Source organism: Fragaria vesca, linkage group LG3, assembly GCF_000184155.1.
Source record: "Fragaria vesca subsp. vesca linkage group LG3, FraVesHawaii_1.0, whole genome shotgun sequence".
In the NCBI taxonomy this organism is placed as follows: domain Eukaryota; kingdom Viridiplantae; phylum Streptophyta; class Magnoliopsida; order Rosales; family Rosaceae; genus Fragaria; species Fragaria vesca.
The window spans coordinates 7275696-7293659 of NC_020493.1; the positions used below are offsets into that span (position 1 = coordinate 7275696).

Below are 17964 nucleotides of genomic sequence, written 5' to 3' on the forward strand. Positions count from 1 at the left end.
TTTCTGCTTTGATAAAAAAAAAAAGTAGGGAGTTCAGATGTTTGTTTTGGAGGAGGAGGACCATAAAACTTCAACAATTCAGCAAGGTGTGGACATATTGGTTCTAAGGTCTGCAAAGATCCATATTCGTATGCAAATTGGGATGGAATTCACTTAACGAAAGCAGCTTATAGCCACACTGCCAGTAAAAATGGATCCATGGAAATTTCACCACCCCCATCTTGTTCAGGTAGTTTGCCATTTAACTCCCAGTAAAAATAAGAAAACAGATTGATTGTATAAATGAGGAGCTCAACTTCATGGCTTTAATTCACAAGCCCAGTTGAACCTTTATGAGTAAATTTAGAGAAAAAAATGGAGATGCGGGGTATCGATCCCCGTACCTCTCGCATGCTAAGCGAGCGCTCTACCATCTGAGCTACATCCCCGGCGTTTGTGAAACAATTCAATTATAAAATATTTATATTTAATACAAAGTTACAAACCAACACAAATACGATTCTAATCGTATTATTTACTATTTAGATCAATCATCAAAATCCTCCTCCTCATGATCCATGAGCTGCCAAGAGCCATCTTCCATCTGAACCATCCCCTTGTCCTTCTCGCAACGCCAAGAAACCGGCACAAGATACTCCTCCTTGAGAGCGTCATGGCTTTTGTTAACCAGTGCTATGTCACGCTTCACTTCCAACTTGAACCCTCCCTTACTCCCTTGTGTTCCTGCAACTCCATGCAAATACCCCTCCAAGTTATGCCAACTAAGCACGCTTCCGGGGCTCTTCAAGTAGCTCGACTTTCGTGAGTCGATTCCCAGCTCTTCTCCCACCTCGGAATAGCCTACTAGAAATGGATAGTTGGGGACAATATCAAGTGCGTTGCTAACTCGCAAGACTCGGAGGTTGTTGTAGCTAGAGAAGAGTTTCTTGAAGTTTGAGTCTCCCACGCGAGGGCAAGCAAAGACAAAGGCTGTTACTGGACATGATGAGAGTTTATTTGCTGTCTGGTCTTTCGGTTTGTTGATACCGTTGGCAACAATGTCAACTGCACTGAGTGTTGCAATTGCTGCTCCCAAACTGTGTCCTGTTATGGTTATGCTGATTTCCTCATCTTTGTATTGCTCTACTAGTCTGCTCACCTCAGCAAGAACCTGCCAGGAATACCAAAATTGAGGGTGGAAAGAGCTCAAAGTTAGTGAGAAATGTTACGTAAACAATCCGACATGTTATTTTATATAGTAGTTAAACCCTAGTTTTCACTTGTCAAACATGTTATTTTCGGAAAACTTAAGACACACACCAATTTTAGTCTTTTCAGTTCTCAACTTCTCATCAATAATTAATCTTATATTTTTGCAAACTTGAATCAGACAATTGATTAATCATATACCTGGTTTCTGGCACTGGTCTTGTTGAAAGGGGAATGCGAATCATCGGAAGTATAGATGGAGTACCAACCTTGGTGCACCTTAGCATCAGCCTCCTCACCTAGTATATTTGAAGCAGAAACCATACTAAAATGCAAATCATTAACCCACTCCAAGGACCGAACAGTACCTCTCCAAGCAATCACAATATCCCTCCTGCCCAACAAAGCCTTCCCCTCATCTGTGGCCACAGCAACATACCCTATCCAATTCGATTCTTTGCTCCAAGCTTCCCTTGACAAAGACTTGACGATAAATGCTTCTGGCACTTGAATTTGTGAAGTTGCATACAAAAACTTGGTCACATTGTACCTAAATGCATTGGCCTTCTCTAAACCAACTCTCGAGAAGAAGCTCTTCCTAGCATACCTACTGCTTCCTGCAAACTTTGATGCCCTCTCTGTGTTGAAGGCATCATATGTAGCTTGAGCCATTTCTCCGTAGTGAATTATGTACTTTCGGAGATCTATGTCGAGGGGATCCAATAGGCCTTCCCAGTTGTTTTCGCCGCTTAGTTTCTTCCATCTTTTCACAATGCTGTGCTTGCTAATAATGGTATCCATGTTTTCCGAATTCTTCTGACCAAACATTCTTGTTGGGACGATGAGTCTTACCGCCTTCTTTATATCCACTCCTCGGAAAAACTTAGAACGCATTTTGAAGGAGATTATGTGACTATTATTTGCATCATCACCTTGACCTTTTGTAGGTTACTTCCATGACTAGAAGAACTTTATGAACCCATACAATCCACAGGTTTAATCTTTGCTCATTCGGCTCCAGATTTCTAATGGTTTCATAGACAAAAGCATGAGAAAGTTTGGAGTGCAATTCTGTAATTCTGTTGCTGCAAGCAATCTGATATTCTGATTGTATCTCCTAAATGAAACCCATATCTCTCTAATGAGGTCTGGTTAGATTCCACTACACTTGGCTTACAAGGGACAAAGTTTCAACTTCAAAAGCAATTCTCTAGCTTTGGTTTTTGGCAAATTGGGTTCGGACTTTTAGAAAATTGGCTTTTCTGTTCTTATTGACACCATGAAATTAAGAGATCGTCATCTTTTGTTGCAAAAAGGAAGAGATGAACCCCTTTTTTGGTTGAAAAAAAGTGAGGGTCGTGGCTTTGCTTTCACTAAAAGGCAATATCTACATTGGGTGAATATGATTGGATGTTGGCAAGTTGAAGAAGGCAAGTCTCTAAACATAAGGGACAATATTGGTGATGACACCATACTTGCATGTTCGAATGTTCGATAATGACTTGGAAATTTCATATGTTATAATATCACATTGATAGAGCTAAACCTTAACCATTTCATCTGTCATGGTGTTCGTCGCGCGTCTATCGTTTTTAGATTGAACCTTTGTGTTGGAGTACGTTGTGCGTCTCTATACAAAATCACAAACTAAGAATATGGAAGATAGATCGAAGTCTCATATTAGAAAGACGACACAACGCTACGAAGTGGGTGAATCAATACCGAGACATATATGTAGCTCTTTGTTTGGACATGATGGAGTTGTGATTTGATTGCTGTTTTTTCTCAAGAGAAACTTCATTGTCAACTTATAGTAGAGATTGAAAGTATGAAACCATTAAAGCTCCAAGATTTGCAATATTGCACTTATAGTTCCATGGACTATATTAATGATGGACGCGCTTCTCATCATCATATATGAACTCTCGGGAAGACAACTATTCCCATTGCAAAATTCACTGCACGCAGAGATAGTCTTCTTAGAGCACAAGAAATGGGAATCCAAGATCTTTTGGTGGAAGGTGACTCTTCGTTAATCATCAATTGTGTTAATGAGAAGTTTAAATGTTCCTAGAGGCTCCTTCAGATTATCTAAGACATTAAGAAGATTGCAAGCTCTTTCCATCGCATTCACTTCCAGCATAATTTCCATGAAGCCAACTTTGCTATCAATACTCTTGCCAACCTCGGTCACCATTGTGCGACGCCTAGTTTATGGGACTCAGATTTTCCTCTTGTTGTAAGTTCAGCTATCACTTTTGATCTCTTCGGAGCAGGTTGTTTTAGATGTTTCGCTTTCTAATAGTCCTTTAACATAAAAAATAAAAAAAAAAGTTCATCTATCACTTTTGATCTCTTCGGAACAGGTTATTTTAGATGTTTCGCTTTGTAATAGTCTTTTAACATCAAAAACAAAAAAAATCATATATGAACTTTATTCATTATTTTTCGTCCAAAAAAAAGAATCTGACGGGGCTTCAGATATCAATAGCAGAGAGGGATCTGTTCAAAAATTCAAAAATGTTCACCCAACTCAATTAACCATCCACCAAATTGGTCTAGGGTTTTCTGGTTTTGCTCCGACATAATAATACGAGTCGTTACATCAATCGAAATTCTCTAGGAACTTGCATTATTCTCTTGTGCATATGGGAGCTAGAAATGGTCAAGTCCCATCACAGACGTCCGTGACAAGTGTGACTCTGGTACTTAACAGCCTTCTTGTTCACGGGAGTTGTTGAGTCGAGTCACCACTCACCACCGCTGTAGACTTGGTCAGAGGGAAGAATCACCACGGCCGGTGCCCTCCGTCATTCTCTTCAGTACAATATTCACCTCCCTCGCTCTTTCACAAATGCGTGGCCAACACACATCAGCCTCCCTCACTTTGCTTCCTTCTCAATCTCCCCCCCCCCCCCCCCCCCAAACTGCACTACGTGATGATACATATGAATTGTGACATGAAATCCAAATCCTAACTTCATGCAAGTCTTACAAGCTCAAAACCACTTCTCGGCAAAGCAAAACTGATATTTTAGAAAGGTCTAGTATGAGGGAGCTCATTGGATCGATGCATATGCTAATACGCATGCAATAATTCATGCTTGGTTGGCCTCGGCAATGTGCTAGGAGTGGTGCTAGCTGCATAAACAATCGAAAATCACTATCCGATGATTAATATTTGTGAGGATGAGCTAACGCTTGGAGGACCACTTTGGGGAGCTAGCTAGGTTTATTAGTTTTACGCACGTTACATTTATACATACAGCTTGTTACATTGCTTTCATGCATCACATTATGATTATGACATTTATTTCTCTATTATAAAGTCCAACATATTCCTAGCTCGTTGGGGTAAGATTTAAGATGTGATGAGAAACGATACTCATGCATGGTCGAATAACTAGCAAAAAGTCCTTATCTACGTGATTTTATACGTGAAGGGTTTTGAAAAGTATTGCAAACCAAGCTTATGTCCATTTAGAGTAAACCCGAGATGAAAAAGAGGCATTACGAGACATCGGCGCAACAATTTTTAGAGATATGATCGAGATTATATATACGAGAATGCACCTCTCGTTTTTACGAGTTACGAGTCTATAAAAGTAAACCGAACAAATTTACCATTGGATCGACATGCACTCCTGTGTACTTCACACCAGCTCACGCGCGCTGGCATTTAAGAAACCAGCTAGCGGTGGCGCCCGAAGGCAACCAAAGGCACCCAAGAATTCATGTGAGAATTGAGATGCAGTTTCAGAGATAAGGGTTTTGGTCCCGATCTAATTTAAGCTCAGTGTTTATCGATTAATTTGCAGTTAAAAATGCTCGTTAGCATACCGAAGTTCAATAAGAACGCAAAGCGTTTGTAATCGTTTCAATTTTATCGGATGTCCCCGGACTCCCCGAAGGAACGAAAGCGTTTGTAATCGTAAAAATACATCCAAGAGCAATGAGGCGTAAGAAAACATGCATGATGGGTATTTTAGGATGTTTTAGGAACGAAGTCTCTTAGATATAGTTTTACTTCTTGTCTTATATATGATCGTTTCATTATCTTTGAATCCAGATACGGACACTATTGTAGTAGCCTGTGTGAGAGGGAGAGGTGAGGTCAGTGACACTCACATGCACATGCACCAAATGGCCTGAAGAAGATGGCAAGCGAAAACAGCCAAGCAAGGAGATTGATCGAGTAGATAGCAGGAGCCCCCAATTACATGCATTCTCTCGTGTCATCCATCATAGTAGCTGTATGATTTAAATCACAGGTCCTTTTACATGACCACTTTCCAGCAAAAGCTACAGCTCTGCAAATCAAGATTCTGGGTACTGTCTCATCTCTCTCGATCTCTTTCCCAAAGGAAGAAGTAGATCGAACTCTGTGTTCTTCTTCAAATGAACCCGAAATTGAAAGGTGAAAGTGAGTTTTACTACAATTGTAATGTTTGGCGACTACTCTACCTTGTAGTAACTCTCTATCAGGCCCTGCTTTGACCAGCACCAAAGTAAACTTCAAGTCACTGTTTTTGGTGCACAGCTCAAGTCGCTAGCTCTTCTTAATTATGGCGAACTTACCTGAGAAAATAATGGAGTACGGACATAGAAGGATCGATGTTTTCATTCGGACACGAACAAATTAAGCAAACAAGAAATTAATTAAGGACCAAAGATCTGGGTTTACGATTGCCCATCTACCATCCCTTTTGGAACATGCACTGGACTGACTTGAGCCTTTGAGGCAACTTTACCAGGGTTGCCATACAATTCATGTAGAAAAAGCAAGAGAAGATGAACTAGCTAGCTTGAGCAACTGTTTGGATATTATTAATCAAGAAATGAAAAGTTTCAAGCGAAATATGGCGATTTTTGTGGATTCAAATTTACCAACTACATTTTACTTGACTACAATCTAAATTGGTGACACATGCTTATTTTTTTTATCAACAATAAAATACAATAATTTAAAGAGACATATGTCACCAATCTAAGACGACTTACAAACACTTAGCTCATCATGTTGCCATTACATCTTTGCTCGTTTCTGTTGGGTAGAATTATTGCAAATTATCAATGGGTGAGGTTAGAGGTAAATTTGTTTGAGTTGATCAAGAAATATTAAATATTATTACTTAGATCCCGTTTGGTTAGCATGAATTGTTTGCCTCCGATGAGCTAATATCGTCTGATTCTTTATTAGTTATATAAAAAAAATATGAATGTCATAATGGAAAAAATTTATTTTCTTTTCCGACTGATATGGAATGGAAAAGATTTTGGTAATTCCATGTAGATGTTTGATTGTTATTGTAAATTAAATTAGTAATTTAATTCCAGTCCTATTACATAATTTCCCTTTTAATAAGTCATAAAAGAAATCTAACAGTATAATTTCCAACCCATTTTTGGATGATAAACATTTTATATGGCTAATTTTTGTAATTTACTTTTGAGGTGGAAAATGTAAATAGAATACCACCCGTAACTAGGTAATTCAATTCAAGCTTTATGAAAGAGTTAATTTCGAGTCATATCTCTTTTTTATTTTTTTTATTTATTTTTATTTACAACCAATCAACCCCTTAGAATGGAAAACAATTTCATACCATGATTTCCTGCCAAACAAACATGGCCTTAAAGTAACATGTACATTAACACCATCATTTATTCTTGTATATATAATTCGGTATGGGATATGACCTATTGATGCTTAAAATTAAAACAGTACGACGTCCATGTATATATCTTCAAAAATACTCTAACTATACATCGATGTAGTATGGACGGATATGTGTAATGATTCAAGATCACCAACTACATTTTGATGGCTCTCCTGTATATTAAGGCATATCCTCAAACTCATTCATCACTAACCAGTTCTAGCTTGAAAATCTGATCTCACCAAATTTAGCAACTTCTTGATTAGCCAAGATCTTTTTCTCCAAAACAAATAACATCATTCAGAAGACCTTCAGACAAAGAAAAAAACCATCCAGAAGACCTCCGTTGACATCTCCCGTCAAACAAACCCAGTCAAAATCTCAGGATATTTCGCGAGTTTAAACCCTAAAACCAAGCCGACCGTTACAAGCACCTTTCTAATATCTAAATCAGTTCGATCATCAAACTAAAGCCTAACAAAAAAAAAAAATCACCCACCAACCGCCACGCGCCTGTTCCTCCAACGCGCCCCGCTATCCCCTCCTATTTTCAAATATTTACCCTCCCCCGCGCGTGGAATCCCCCCAATAAATTTTTCTCTTTCTCAAAATTGGATCCGATAAAAGAAGACCGTTCCTCGAAAATGGTGCATTTCCCTCTCCCCTTATTTAATTTGATAAAAAAAAATTCCAAGGTTTTAATCTTTATTTGTTCTGGTTCGCAAACTTCAAGTTACAGAGAGATAGAGTGAACTTGAGCTTAGCTTCACTCCCTCTATTAGACCCAGAGAGCCACCAAGTTCCAGAGAGCGTTTCTAAGCTTATCAATGGTAGCTGGTAAGGTGAGAGTAGCAATGGGGCTACAGAAATCCCCATCCCCCGCGCGTAGTACTAAACCAGAGCCCCCACCTCCGAAGCCGCCGTCGCCGTCAGTCAGCTCCGGCAAGTCTTCCCAGAAGGCGGTGTTCTCCCGCTCCTTCGGCGTTTACTTCCCGCGCTCCTCCGCGCAGGTCCAGCCGAAGCCGCCGGACGTGGCGGAGCTGCTCCGGCTGGTGGAGGAGCTCCGGGAGCGGGAGTCGAGGCTGAAGACGGAGCTGCTGGAGCACAAGCTGATGAAGGAGTCGGTGGCGATTATTCCGGTGCTGGAGAACGAGATCTTCATGAAAGACGAGGAGATTGGGAGGGCTTGCAAAAAAATCGAGACGTTGGAAACCGAGAACATGAGGCTGAGGAGCGAGGCGGAGTTGGTTAGAGCAGAGCTGGAGGAGAGCGAGAGAAAGGTGGAGGCAATGGAGGCGAAAATGAAGGCCATCGAAGCGGAGATTTCGGAGATGAAGAAAACGGCGTCCGATCAAAGTGACGAGCTGTTGCTTTCGTCGTCGCAGAGATTTCAAGGACTCATGGAGGTTTCGGTCAGGTCGAATCTGATCAAGAATTTGAAGAAGGGAGTGAAGTGTACCGAGAGCCAGCAAAAGCTGGAACGCTCGGATTCGAAGAGAGAGGAGGTTGAAATTGAAGTGCCGAGATCACACTCCAGGTGTAACTCGGAGGATTTCGCCGAGTCGACTCTGTCCGCTACTGCTCTCAGATCTCGGATCCCTAGGGTTCCGAAACCGCCGCCGAGACCGTCGTCGTCGTCGTCCAACGGTGAAAACAAGGGCTTAGCAACAGGAGAGCAAGCCATTCCACCTCCGCCACCGCCGCCGCCGAGTCAGGCGAAGGTAGCACCTCCACCGCCGCCACCGCCGTCGCGATCGGCGCCTCCTCCGCCGCCACCGCTGCCGAAGGGGAGGAAGACGGTGACGGAGAAGGTGAGTCGGGTGCCGGAGGTTGTGGAGTTTTACCACTCTCTGATGAGGAGGGACTCTCGGAGAGACTCCGGTAGTGGAGCTTCCGACGCGCCGGCGACCGCTAATGCCCGTGACATGATCGGAGAGATCGAGAACCGGTCTGCTCACTTGCTTGCTGTAAGTTTCCGGTGCTTGGTTTTTAGTGTAATTACGGTTTTGCCACTGGCGTAAGTGTCAGTGATAAATGGCCCGGCCTATTTGTCCCGACAGCTTTTTGCCTTTGGATTTTATTGTGTTTGCTTGTCAGATAAGACAGTACGTAGATTCGAATTTGATTTTAGATTTTTCAAACAAAAAAGGAGTGATTGTGATGAATTTCAATGGCAGATATTCACTCATTGGTTCTGTGTTAAATTGGTGTTTTGCAGATCAAAACGGATGTAGAAACCCAGGGAGATTTCATAAGGTTTTTGATCAAAGAAGTCGAGAATGCAGCGTTTACAGACATTAACGATGTGGTGCCTTTTGTAAAATGGCTGGACGATGAGCTTTCTTATTTGGTACCTTCATTTCTCCTTGACTTGAAAATCTATCGTATTGTCTTTCTCACGATCTCATATTGGGGCTAATCGATTTGCAATTTTAATCGTTTAGGTGGATGAAAGAGCTGTGCTTAAGCATTTTGATTGGCCGGAGAAGAAGGCTGACGCCCTGCGTGAGGCCGCATTCGGGTATTGCGATCTTAAGAAGCTCCAAACAGAGGCTTCTTCATTTCCTGACCATTCCCGCCAGCCCTGCGGTCCAACCCTTAAAAAGATGCAGGCTTTGCTTGAAAAGTAAGTGCATTCTCCTGGTTTCCTCTTTGCAAATTAGTGTCCTTTTTTTTAGTATGATGTAGTAACATTGTTGGTATGATTGTAAACAGATTGGAGCATGGTGTTTACAACCTTTCGAGGATGAGAGAATCCGCGACGAAAAGATACAAAGTTTTCCAGATTCCTACTAATTGGATGCTGGATACCGAGTTTGTAAGCCAGGTAACTCCTAGCCTCCATTTTCTCTGTGTTGATGCTTCAGAAACCTGAATGGTTGGAACTTTTACTCATATTTTCTTACCTGAGATAACAATTCATTGTAAAAGAGCATTGATTTCATTCCAGCCAAACCCCATTTCATCACCTCTGGTTTATTGGATTAGGTCCCTGTGGATTTAATTAACTGGTCCCCTATACCCAATCACTTGCTTGTAGATCTTGGAAAAGATAGTAGGGAAAATTTTTGGACACGGTCTGCTATGTAATCTAGCTTAATAAGGAATTAACAATATGACAAAAGGAGGGTTAGATGTCTCTGATTTTCTATTCCCACGCCTACATGGGTAGTTGTGCACATGTGAAGTACTAGCTAATGTTTATAATTATGTGTTCGTCTTCTTCTTCACTTTTATTTTGGAGTTTTCCAAGTAAGGAAGCATGTAAGATTCTCTAGCTTGACTTTATAGAGTTTCATGTCTTGTTCGAAATACATATTTGCTAATGCAAAGATGCTCAATCTGGGAAAGCTTGAAACATATTGAAGGGTTATCTTAACTTTTTTTTTTTTTTTTTTTAGGGGGGAAGGGTAATCTTAACTTTATGGTATCTCTTCAATACAAAGTTGGTGTTCTTACTATATTAAAGTTTCCAAGCAGTAGAAAGATGTAGAATTAAACCGCGCATCTATACTGCCAGGTTTTAGAAGCAGAGAGGTGGAGCAATTAAAATGTTAGAACAATGCTTCTCTGCTTTGCAGTTTTCTTGCACTTAAATGTTGCGTTGGCAATAATTGAATGGTCTTTTCTGGTAAAAATACTAAATGAAGATTTGAAGTAGAAAGAATTCAAACAATGCTCCACAACCAGAAACATGAATGTAAGTCGTAGTACCTGAGTGTTAGGTAACACACTAACAATGTTTTGTGTACCTCTTTCCCAGATCAAGCTGGCATCCGTAAAATTGGCAATGAAGTACATGAAGAGAGTCTCTGCGGAGCTGGAAGTGGTAGGTGGTGGTGGCCCTGAAGAAGAAGAGCTGATAGTTCAAGGCGTTAGATTTGCCTTCCGTGTGCATCAGGTAAGATTAAGCACTCATTAGCCTATTTTTAACTTCTGCGGTAATTTTTCTTTTCTTATGATAGCTGATGGAATAATGACATGGTTATCCTCCCCTGCAGTTTGCTGGTGGTTTTGATGCAGAAACGATGAGAGCTTTCCAGGTATTGAGAGACAAAGTGAGATCATGCCATGTACAATGCCAAAACCAGCAACAACAGAAATTTGTTTGCAAGTCCACACCATGCTAATCTCTGCAGCACTCTCAGCTTCAGAAATTGCTCCGAGTTTTTGTTGTAAAGATAGAACATCCTGTTTGTGAATACAATGACGGGCTGCCATGCCATAATGCATTCATATTTATTCATCGGCTCATGCCGTGCTCGGAAATGCTCCTCATCGCTCCATTTCATCACAGAACTACTAACTTGTGTATTAGCTTGTAACTATAAGGAACTATTCTACAACTTAGGTATTCTCTTGTTATAAATCACGCATAAGATCAACCCTTGCTATTTCGCATCAGTGGTATGTTGCCATTTTAGTCTTCTACATTTCAAGTATGACCAATTCACCTTAGACTAATCATAATACCAACTGCAAATCTGAAGTTTTTACTGAACTCTAAACCTATGTGTTCATTTGTTTCCTCTTGGATTATCCGTCATGACTAATAAAAAAAAATAAAAAAATAAAAAAACAAAAACAAAAACAAAAACAAAAAAAAGGCCGGTTTGATAAGACCCAACAGGCATCAGTGATATTTGGGCAACAAAAAAGTATTGGTATCTGGGCAAAGAAGGAAAATGACGGCCTGCTTTTTCCTAAATCTCACACTTCATTCTTCATCTGCTTCCTTTACTTCTCAAACTAACAAGAAAAACCCAGCAGTTTCTTCACACTCACTTCTCACTCTAACCCCAACCCAGTTCCCTCTTCGAACCCCTCGATTCTCACGCCAAGTCAGAGTCGCATCGACTGCCATGGAAGCCCAGAAAGCTGAGAGCTGCGGTTCAGCTCAAGCTATGAAGCTCTTGTTCGTGGAGATGGGTGTGGGCTATGACCAACATGGGTGAGCATTCTTTTCCCCAGTTGACTCTGTTTCGCACTTTGAAGATTGCCCAGCTGAGAATTTTTGTGTAGTTTTGAGTTTTGATCATAAAAGATATGTACTTTTATGCTATAACAGGTTTGATGATTTCCCATTTGAGAATTTTGTGTAGTTTTTGAGTTTTGGTGATCAAAGATTGGTGCTTTGTGTTGAAGGATTGTAGTTTTGTAATAGTGAGTTTGATGAATTGTGTGGTGGAACAGGCAAGATGTTACTTCTGCAGCAATGCGGGCTTGTAGAGATGCCATCACTTCCAATTCGATCCCTGCTTTTCGAAGAGGTAAAGATTATGCCTTTTGAGAAATTATTGATGAGAGAACTGAGCTGTTAGCTGTATTTGATGGTCTCATTGTTGAACTTAATTTTGTGTATGCATGTTATGTTTTGAGAAATCGGTTCAGGATAGTGAGGTTTTCACAGATTTAGACATTTAGTTGTGAGGCTTTGTGTATGGAAACCATTGTGTTGGATGGTTATCGCATTTGGAATATTGTTTTGAATTTATTTCGTTCGTCAACTAGTCATAAGTTCTAATTTCTGTAGGGTCAATACCTGGTGTTACATTTGGGGAGATGAAGCTACAGATCAAGCTGGGAGTGCCTCATATACTACAACAGTCACTTGATATCGAGAAGGTCAAATCAGTCTTTCCTTAGTAAGTGAACTTCCATCAGCTGAAACATGTGCAATTCAATCCCATCCTATCATGCACTCTAGGTTGTTGACATCATTCTGGGTATCAATAGTATGTAAAAGATATTGTTTGTGCGGAATCAGTGAATGTGATCTGTGTTTGTAGTGCTGCTGTGGAATCATTGTTTTAGAATTGTAGCTGGTACAACTCTGTTCTGAGTTTTAGATGGCATCTAGCTAGTACCTTAGTCTCATGAAGAAATTTTTTGGAATAACTTTTTCCTCTTAAGGTTATTGAATATCTTCACTGAAGGGGCAAGCTTCTACAGTTCTACGTACAACCCATCTTTTGCTTGCACAACACTTTGACTGTGTTGAGCTCTTTTAATAGAAGATTAAGGAATATATCAATGATTCACGAATTCATTGTGAATGTTGATTTGATCTATTACTCTAGTAAATGTCATACCTTCTTTCTTAGGAAAAACTTGAATGTGTAGTGACTGGTAACATATTAAGTATGTCTTAACAGCTTCCCTAGTAAACAATGAGGTAGTGATCAGAATCAGATCAACTTGTATGGGGTTTCCCCACTGTTATAACACAATTTTTTGTTTTATGATGCTATGATGTTGCAACCACTTAAACTAGATAATCTCGCTGTGATATTACTCTTCTCTCTGCAGATCTTCTATTTTATGATGCATGAATGTTGAAACAAACTCTAAGCACATTGGCTTCTTTGTGATATTACTCCTCTCTACACTTTTTCTGACCAAAATTTAATTGCAGTGGGAAGATTTTGAATGTTGAAGTTGTTGATGGTGGACTTATATGCTCAAGTGGCGTGGTTGTAGAAGATATGGGAGATAAAAATGATGACTGTTATATAGTGAATGCAGCTGTTTATATTGGTTACTAGCTTCACCCGCCAGCTGATGATTAGTTATATTCAACAGTGAGAGGAATGGCTGCACTCTTTCAAGATATGTTTCAGAAGTGTCTTCCTCATGTTATCAGTTGGTACTTGGTATTTTGATGATCGTTGCAAGAGGTTGTGCAAACAGTCTATGAAAACTTATCTGATGAGTTGTAGATACTATAATGAATAGTTCTGACAATCATTGTCTCTACATGTCAATTTGAAGGTACGCTAATGAGTATTTTACTTGTTTCATATCTGATGCGTTTTTGAAGTTGGCCTTTGAGGCTTTCTTTGTTTATAAAATAAATTGGAAATTTAAGATGTTGAGCACAATTTTGGTAATTTCCACATCTACATTTCTTTCATTACAGGGAAAAATTAACACGAAAGTTTCCTAACAGTAACAAGTTCTTACTCTTTGTAATCAGTAGTCCCACAAAGAGTGTCGCTTTCTTCGTCTTGACTCCACTGCATCCTTCCTCTGGTTAAATATCATTTCATTTACAACTGAGTTTGCCATCTTATTGTTTATCAATCAAAGTGAATATGAAATCTGAACCCCTTTAATACACAAGCAATGTATATGAACTAAGACTGGTTGCTATTGTTCCTCAGTGTTTGATCTTCACATGATGAGTGCTGCATATAAGAGTTGGTTCCATGTATCAGGCAACCCAGGCAGACACCAGTGGCTGCAATCGTTGCCTGAATGGTCGCCGCTATATGTTGACGGATGAGCATCCTTCCGCAACTGTGAGAGTGTTGTAATGTCGAGCAAATAAACTGGATTCTTAACAGTATTTAACACCTTACTTACAACACCAGCTTCTGGAGGTGCCCCTGCTGGGTATGTTGATCCAGTTAGTGGCTCAAGTTCACCCTGGCAATTCTTCTTTGGGGAATTCCATTCCCGGCCCCTGGTTCAATCAAACAATTGGCATTTTTAGTTGGAATATGAGAATGAGCTCGTGTACAACCATTGCAAGTAAGATTCTTTCGTTCACTTACTGGTAATGGGTAGGAGAAATCCCCTGAAAGAAAACTTTGGTCTTAGAAGGATCAACATTTGTGTCAACCCATTTTCCCCAAGTCGAAAGCCCCTTGTAATATGCTGTCAAACGGTCCATGTCTTTGTACAAGTTTGTCCCATCCTGAAAATAATCAAATCTGCATAACAGATCCATTAAACACGTACTCGTTAGAGAGATAGACACATAATTGTATAATGTCGCAATAACTCAAAGAGTTGTTATGGAAACATACGGCCGATCGTTTCCTTTATGAGTCCACCAATGCCATGAGTTGAAGATCAGCATGTCCATGTCTTTCCAATACTTTCCGGCCTCAATGGAGTCGAGCTTCAACACACGGCCGGCGTCTTCCCGAACTATATCTACAAGATACGGCGTGCGGAATAGATACAAGGTCACTCCATAGTCCTGCAAGAAAATCAGTACGAATTCAAACATAAATATCTGCATTATTCATACAATTACATACTTTGCAAGATTTAAAGCTTAATAGTACTATTCCAGCATAAGTGGACACCGGAAGCATTTACTTTCATTACAAGGGGCACAACTTGTATCAATTTTCACGTGGAGAATGATATGCGGCCGCAGATCGAATACTTTTCTTTGAGGGTTATCACCAAACGCCGCCCTAGTTTGGTCCAGTTCATAAATCTGTGCCCCAGAAAACAGAGCCTATGGTGTTTAACGTACACGTTATTTATCATCCCTCCCTACTAATCAAGCTTGGATAATTAGAACGATCCGATGACATATGGCTGTCTCTCCAATTGTCGATCTGAATAACTAAATCGATCTAATAACATAACATGTCAAACAAACGAAATCAGCGAATCACTACTTCACTAGTAAAACTCATACATAATGTTTAGGTAGAAACTACTCCACATGCTTGTTTTCTAAGGCACTCTTAAACAAGGCTTTTAGGGGATATATGATTTAAGAAGACCGGCCGACGGCCCACATATGACTCCAGGTTGGCTTGGTTGGTCAACACAGCCTGTAAACGTCCATGCCTTTAAAACATGTACGTGGAAATGAATAATGCACAGCCAACATCAAAAGAATCTGTAGGCCTCTGCTTGTTTCTGACTAGTTGGATTCTCAAATATTACAATTTACAAGTAAACAAGAACTAGTTTCTTTTACTGTTGTAATCGAGCATACTAGACTACCTCGAGACTAGGTAAATGAGAAACAAGATCAAAGTCCATCTTCCTCAAAATTTGGGTGGAACAAAGTCGATCTTTTCAGTTTTTACCCTTTATATTTCCCCAAACAACACTCTTTTATTGATCTTCCACCCCATATACTAGAAAAAAAATGCATGAGAACACTGGAAAGCAGCAAAGCATGGAGGAGCACTCGACCTTCTATAAAAATAACCAGTGAAAACGAAAAACAAAGCAGCAGAACATGTTGGGTAAAGAGACAAATGGAGATTAAAAAAACCATATCAAGGTCAGAAAATAATTGCAAAGGGACAAATATGCAGTCATGCAGCAAGAATTTGACAGAAAAAAAGGTTCACGGTCTCAAAATATAATAACCTGAAAATTCACAGTTGATATCGGGTCCTTCTTCACGAAAGTGTTCTTGGCACTTGGCACCGACGCATGTATCATACACGACAACGATTCCCACATGTTCAGACTCAGCGAGTCCCCCACGAACATTATCTTCTTCCCCCTCCATCTATTCAGAAAATCTGCCCCATCAAACCTTCATACAATAACAATAAACAACATTAGTTGCCGAATCCAGTCTAACTGGGAGGCTCATTCGTGTCACGCCTAATGTATTGCAATGAAGTATAGACATAGAGCCGAAACCCCGGAGAATTAGAAGCATACCTTGGCAAGTTACAAGAGTCGGGTTTCCATGCATACTTGAGGAACTGCTTGTCCGGCCGTCCGTACTTTATGCAGTCGAACTCGGCATCAATGAAATGACAGCTCGAGGAGTCGTACATGGGATTCCAAGAAGGGTCGAACACCCAATTGCCTTGGAACAGATTGCAGCTGGTCACTTGCTTTCTTCCACGTTTCAATACCCTTCCATGGTGTCCTACACTGCTTCCATGGTGGCCAGCTGATGTTGCTTCCTGTGAAAACAAGGCCAGAGCTTGAAGAAATGTGAGGAGCAGAACTTGGAGCCTAAAACCCATTTTGGATTTTTGGTTCTCCTGAATAGCTTTATGTGAGTGTGAGGGAAATGAAGGGGCCGGGGTTTTTATAGTAGAAGCAAGGTTTGGCTTCGGCGGTTCACATGGCTTGTGAAAGAGGAAGAGGACAATGACTTGTAATTATGTATACATTTGATTAGTATTTTTGTGAAATGAGTAATAGGATTAAGGGAGTTGAAACCTTGATGTTTAATGATTTAATGGGGAAAATTTTATTAAAAAAGAGTAAAGCATTTTTGCATTACGTTTTTTCTTTTTTAATTTGTTCTGCATGTCACGGGCAGATATATAAACGAGCCTGTGTTGACTGAAGTGTTTTGTAGTGGGTATACAGCTCTCAAATTGCAATTCCCATCACATGCATGGTTAAATCATGTGTCTGCCTCAGTTTTCATAATAGTATTGAATTAATTTGTCAATTTAGAAGGATCCGAATCTATATTTCCAGAATTCCAGAGCATAAAACAGAGGGTTAGACATACCTGTTGATGTGCCTGCTGCTTTGGTTTCAAACTTTCAATGTCTCACTAATTTTATGCTCGAACCAATCAAAACTTATTCTTTACACATCAGGACATAGAACAAAAAAAAATCCTTGTTCAAATGGTTGTATTATCAGATTAATGATTGATGGGTTTTATATAACGGCATGAAACTTCATAGTTCATACACGTGAAACTTTGAAATTAATGTAAGCAGGGAGTATTCTCTGCTTTAAGCAGTCTCTCTGCCTTGGTAATGGCAGGTATGGTTTGTTTTTTCCATTCAAGTTCCATTCTCTCCCAGATCCAAACTCCCAACCTTGCTTAATCTTCAAATTTCGATTTACCCACCCCCTACCCTCTTCCTCAACTTCACAGATCTCAAACTCTTCATGGATAAGATGCACATCCTCCTCAGTTTGGTTCATTTTCACCGATTGCTCGCTGAGTTCTTCGAGCTCTATCGTTAGCATCTGGAGTGGACCTTTTAACGGGGTTATCCCGTCATCGCGCTTAAATTCGATGGCCTCGGTAGCGCAACAAGGGACTGCTTGCTGTGCCTTCGGATCCTTCCTCGCTGCAGATCGGATCGTTCTTTTTACCTCTTTTCCTTTTTATTTTATTTTGGTTACCATCTTTGAGGATGTTTCGTATGGATTTGCGATTTGTGTTGTGGAGTTTGTTGGTTGGGTTGGGTACTGCTGTGTTTCAACGAGACTGGTTTGGTTGGCTTCAAAGCCATCGCCAGCGGATCGGGTGACGGTCCTATGTCACCCTCGGAAGACGTCTCTGTGTCAACCTATTGCTGATCGATCTGCTCCTTGGCTGAAGTTTGTAGGATATGTAGGATATGTTTGTATGTTGTTGTTA

At 40.3% G+C, this 17964-nt stretch overlaps 4 protein-coding genes and 1 non-coding gene across 5 annotated transcripts; 2 read left to right on the top strand and 3 right to left on the bottom strand.

Annotated features, from left to right (window-relative positions):
- Positions 1–355: 355 nt before the first annotated feature.
- TRNAA-AGC lies at positions 356–428 on the bottom strand. The gene has a single exon. It is a non-coding gene; the product is annotated as a tRNA-Ala (tRNA).
- Positions 429–526: 98 nt separating this feature from the next.
- Positions 527–2103, bottom strand: LOC101314924 (phospholipase A1-IIgamma-like). The gene is made up of 2 exons (XM_004293879.1): positions 1390–2103; positions 527–1150 (listed from the first exon to the last, which is right to left on the bottom strand). Exons 1-2 carry the CDS (start codon positions 2080–2082, stop codon positions 527–529), a joined length of 1317 nt encoding a protein of 438 aa, XP_004293927.1. The 5' UTR covers positions 2083–2103.
- A 5599-nt stretch (positions 2104–7702) lies between these two features.
- Positions 7703–11163, top strand: LOC101309140. The gene is made up of 6 exons (XM_004295526.1): positions 7703–8815; positions 9067–9198; positions 9293–9474; positions 9564–9675; positions 10612–10749; positions 10850–11163. The coding sequence occupies exons 1-6, from the start codon at positions 7703–7705 to the stop codon at positions 10976–10978; spliced, it is 1806 nt and encodes a 601-aa protein (XP_004295574.1). The 3' UTR covers positions 10979–11163.
- Positions 11164–11499: 336 nt separating this feature from the next.
- LOC101290737 lies at positions 11500–13767 on the top strand. Its single transcript, XM_004293881.1, has 4 exons — positions 11500–11799; positions 12042–12118; positions 12382–12493; positions 13264–13767. The coding sequence occupies exons 1-4, from the start codon at positions 11534–11536 to the stop codon at positions 13391–13393; spliced, it is 585 nt and encodes a 194-aa protein (XP_004293929.1). The 5' UTR covers positions 11500–11533; the 3' UTR covers positions 13394–13767.
- Positions 13767–16593, bottom strand: LOC101315214. The gene is made up of 6 exons (XM_004293880.1): positions 16281–16593; positions 15978–16149; positions 14660–14835; positions 14405–14563; positions 14012–14313; positions 13767–13880 (listed from the first exon to the last, which is right to left on the bottom strand). Exons 1-5 carry the CDS (start codon positions 16397–16399, stop codon positions 14022–14024), a joined length of 918 nt encoding a protein of 305 aa, XP_004293928.1. The 5' UTR covers positions 16400–16593; the 3' UTR covers positions 13767–13880; positions 14012–14021.
- Between the last annotated feature and the right edge of the window lie 1371 nt (positions 16594–17964).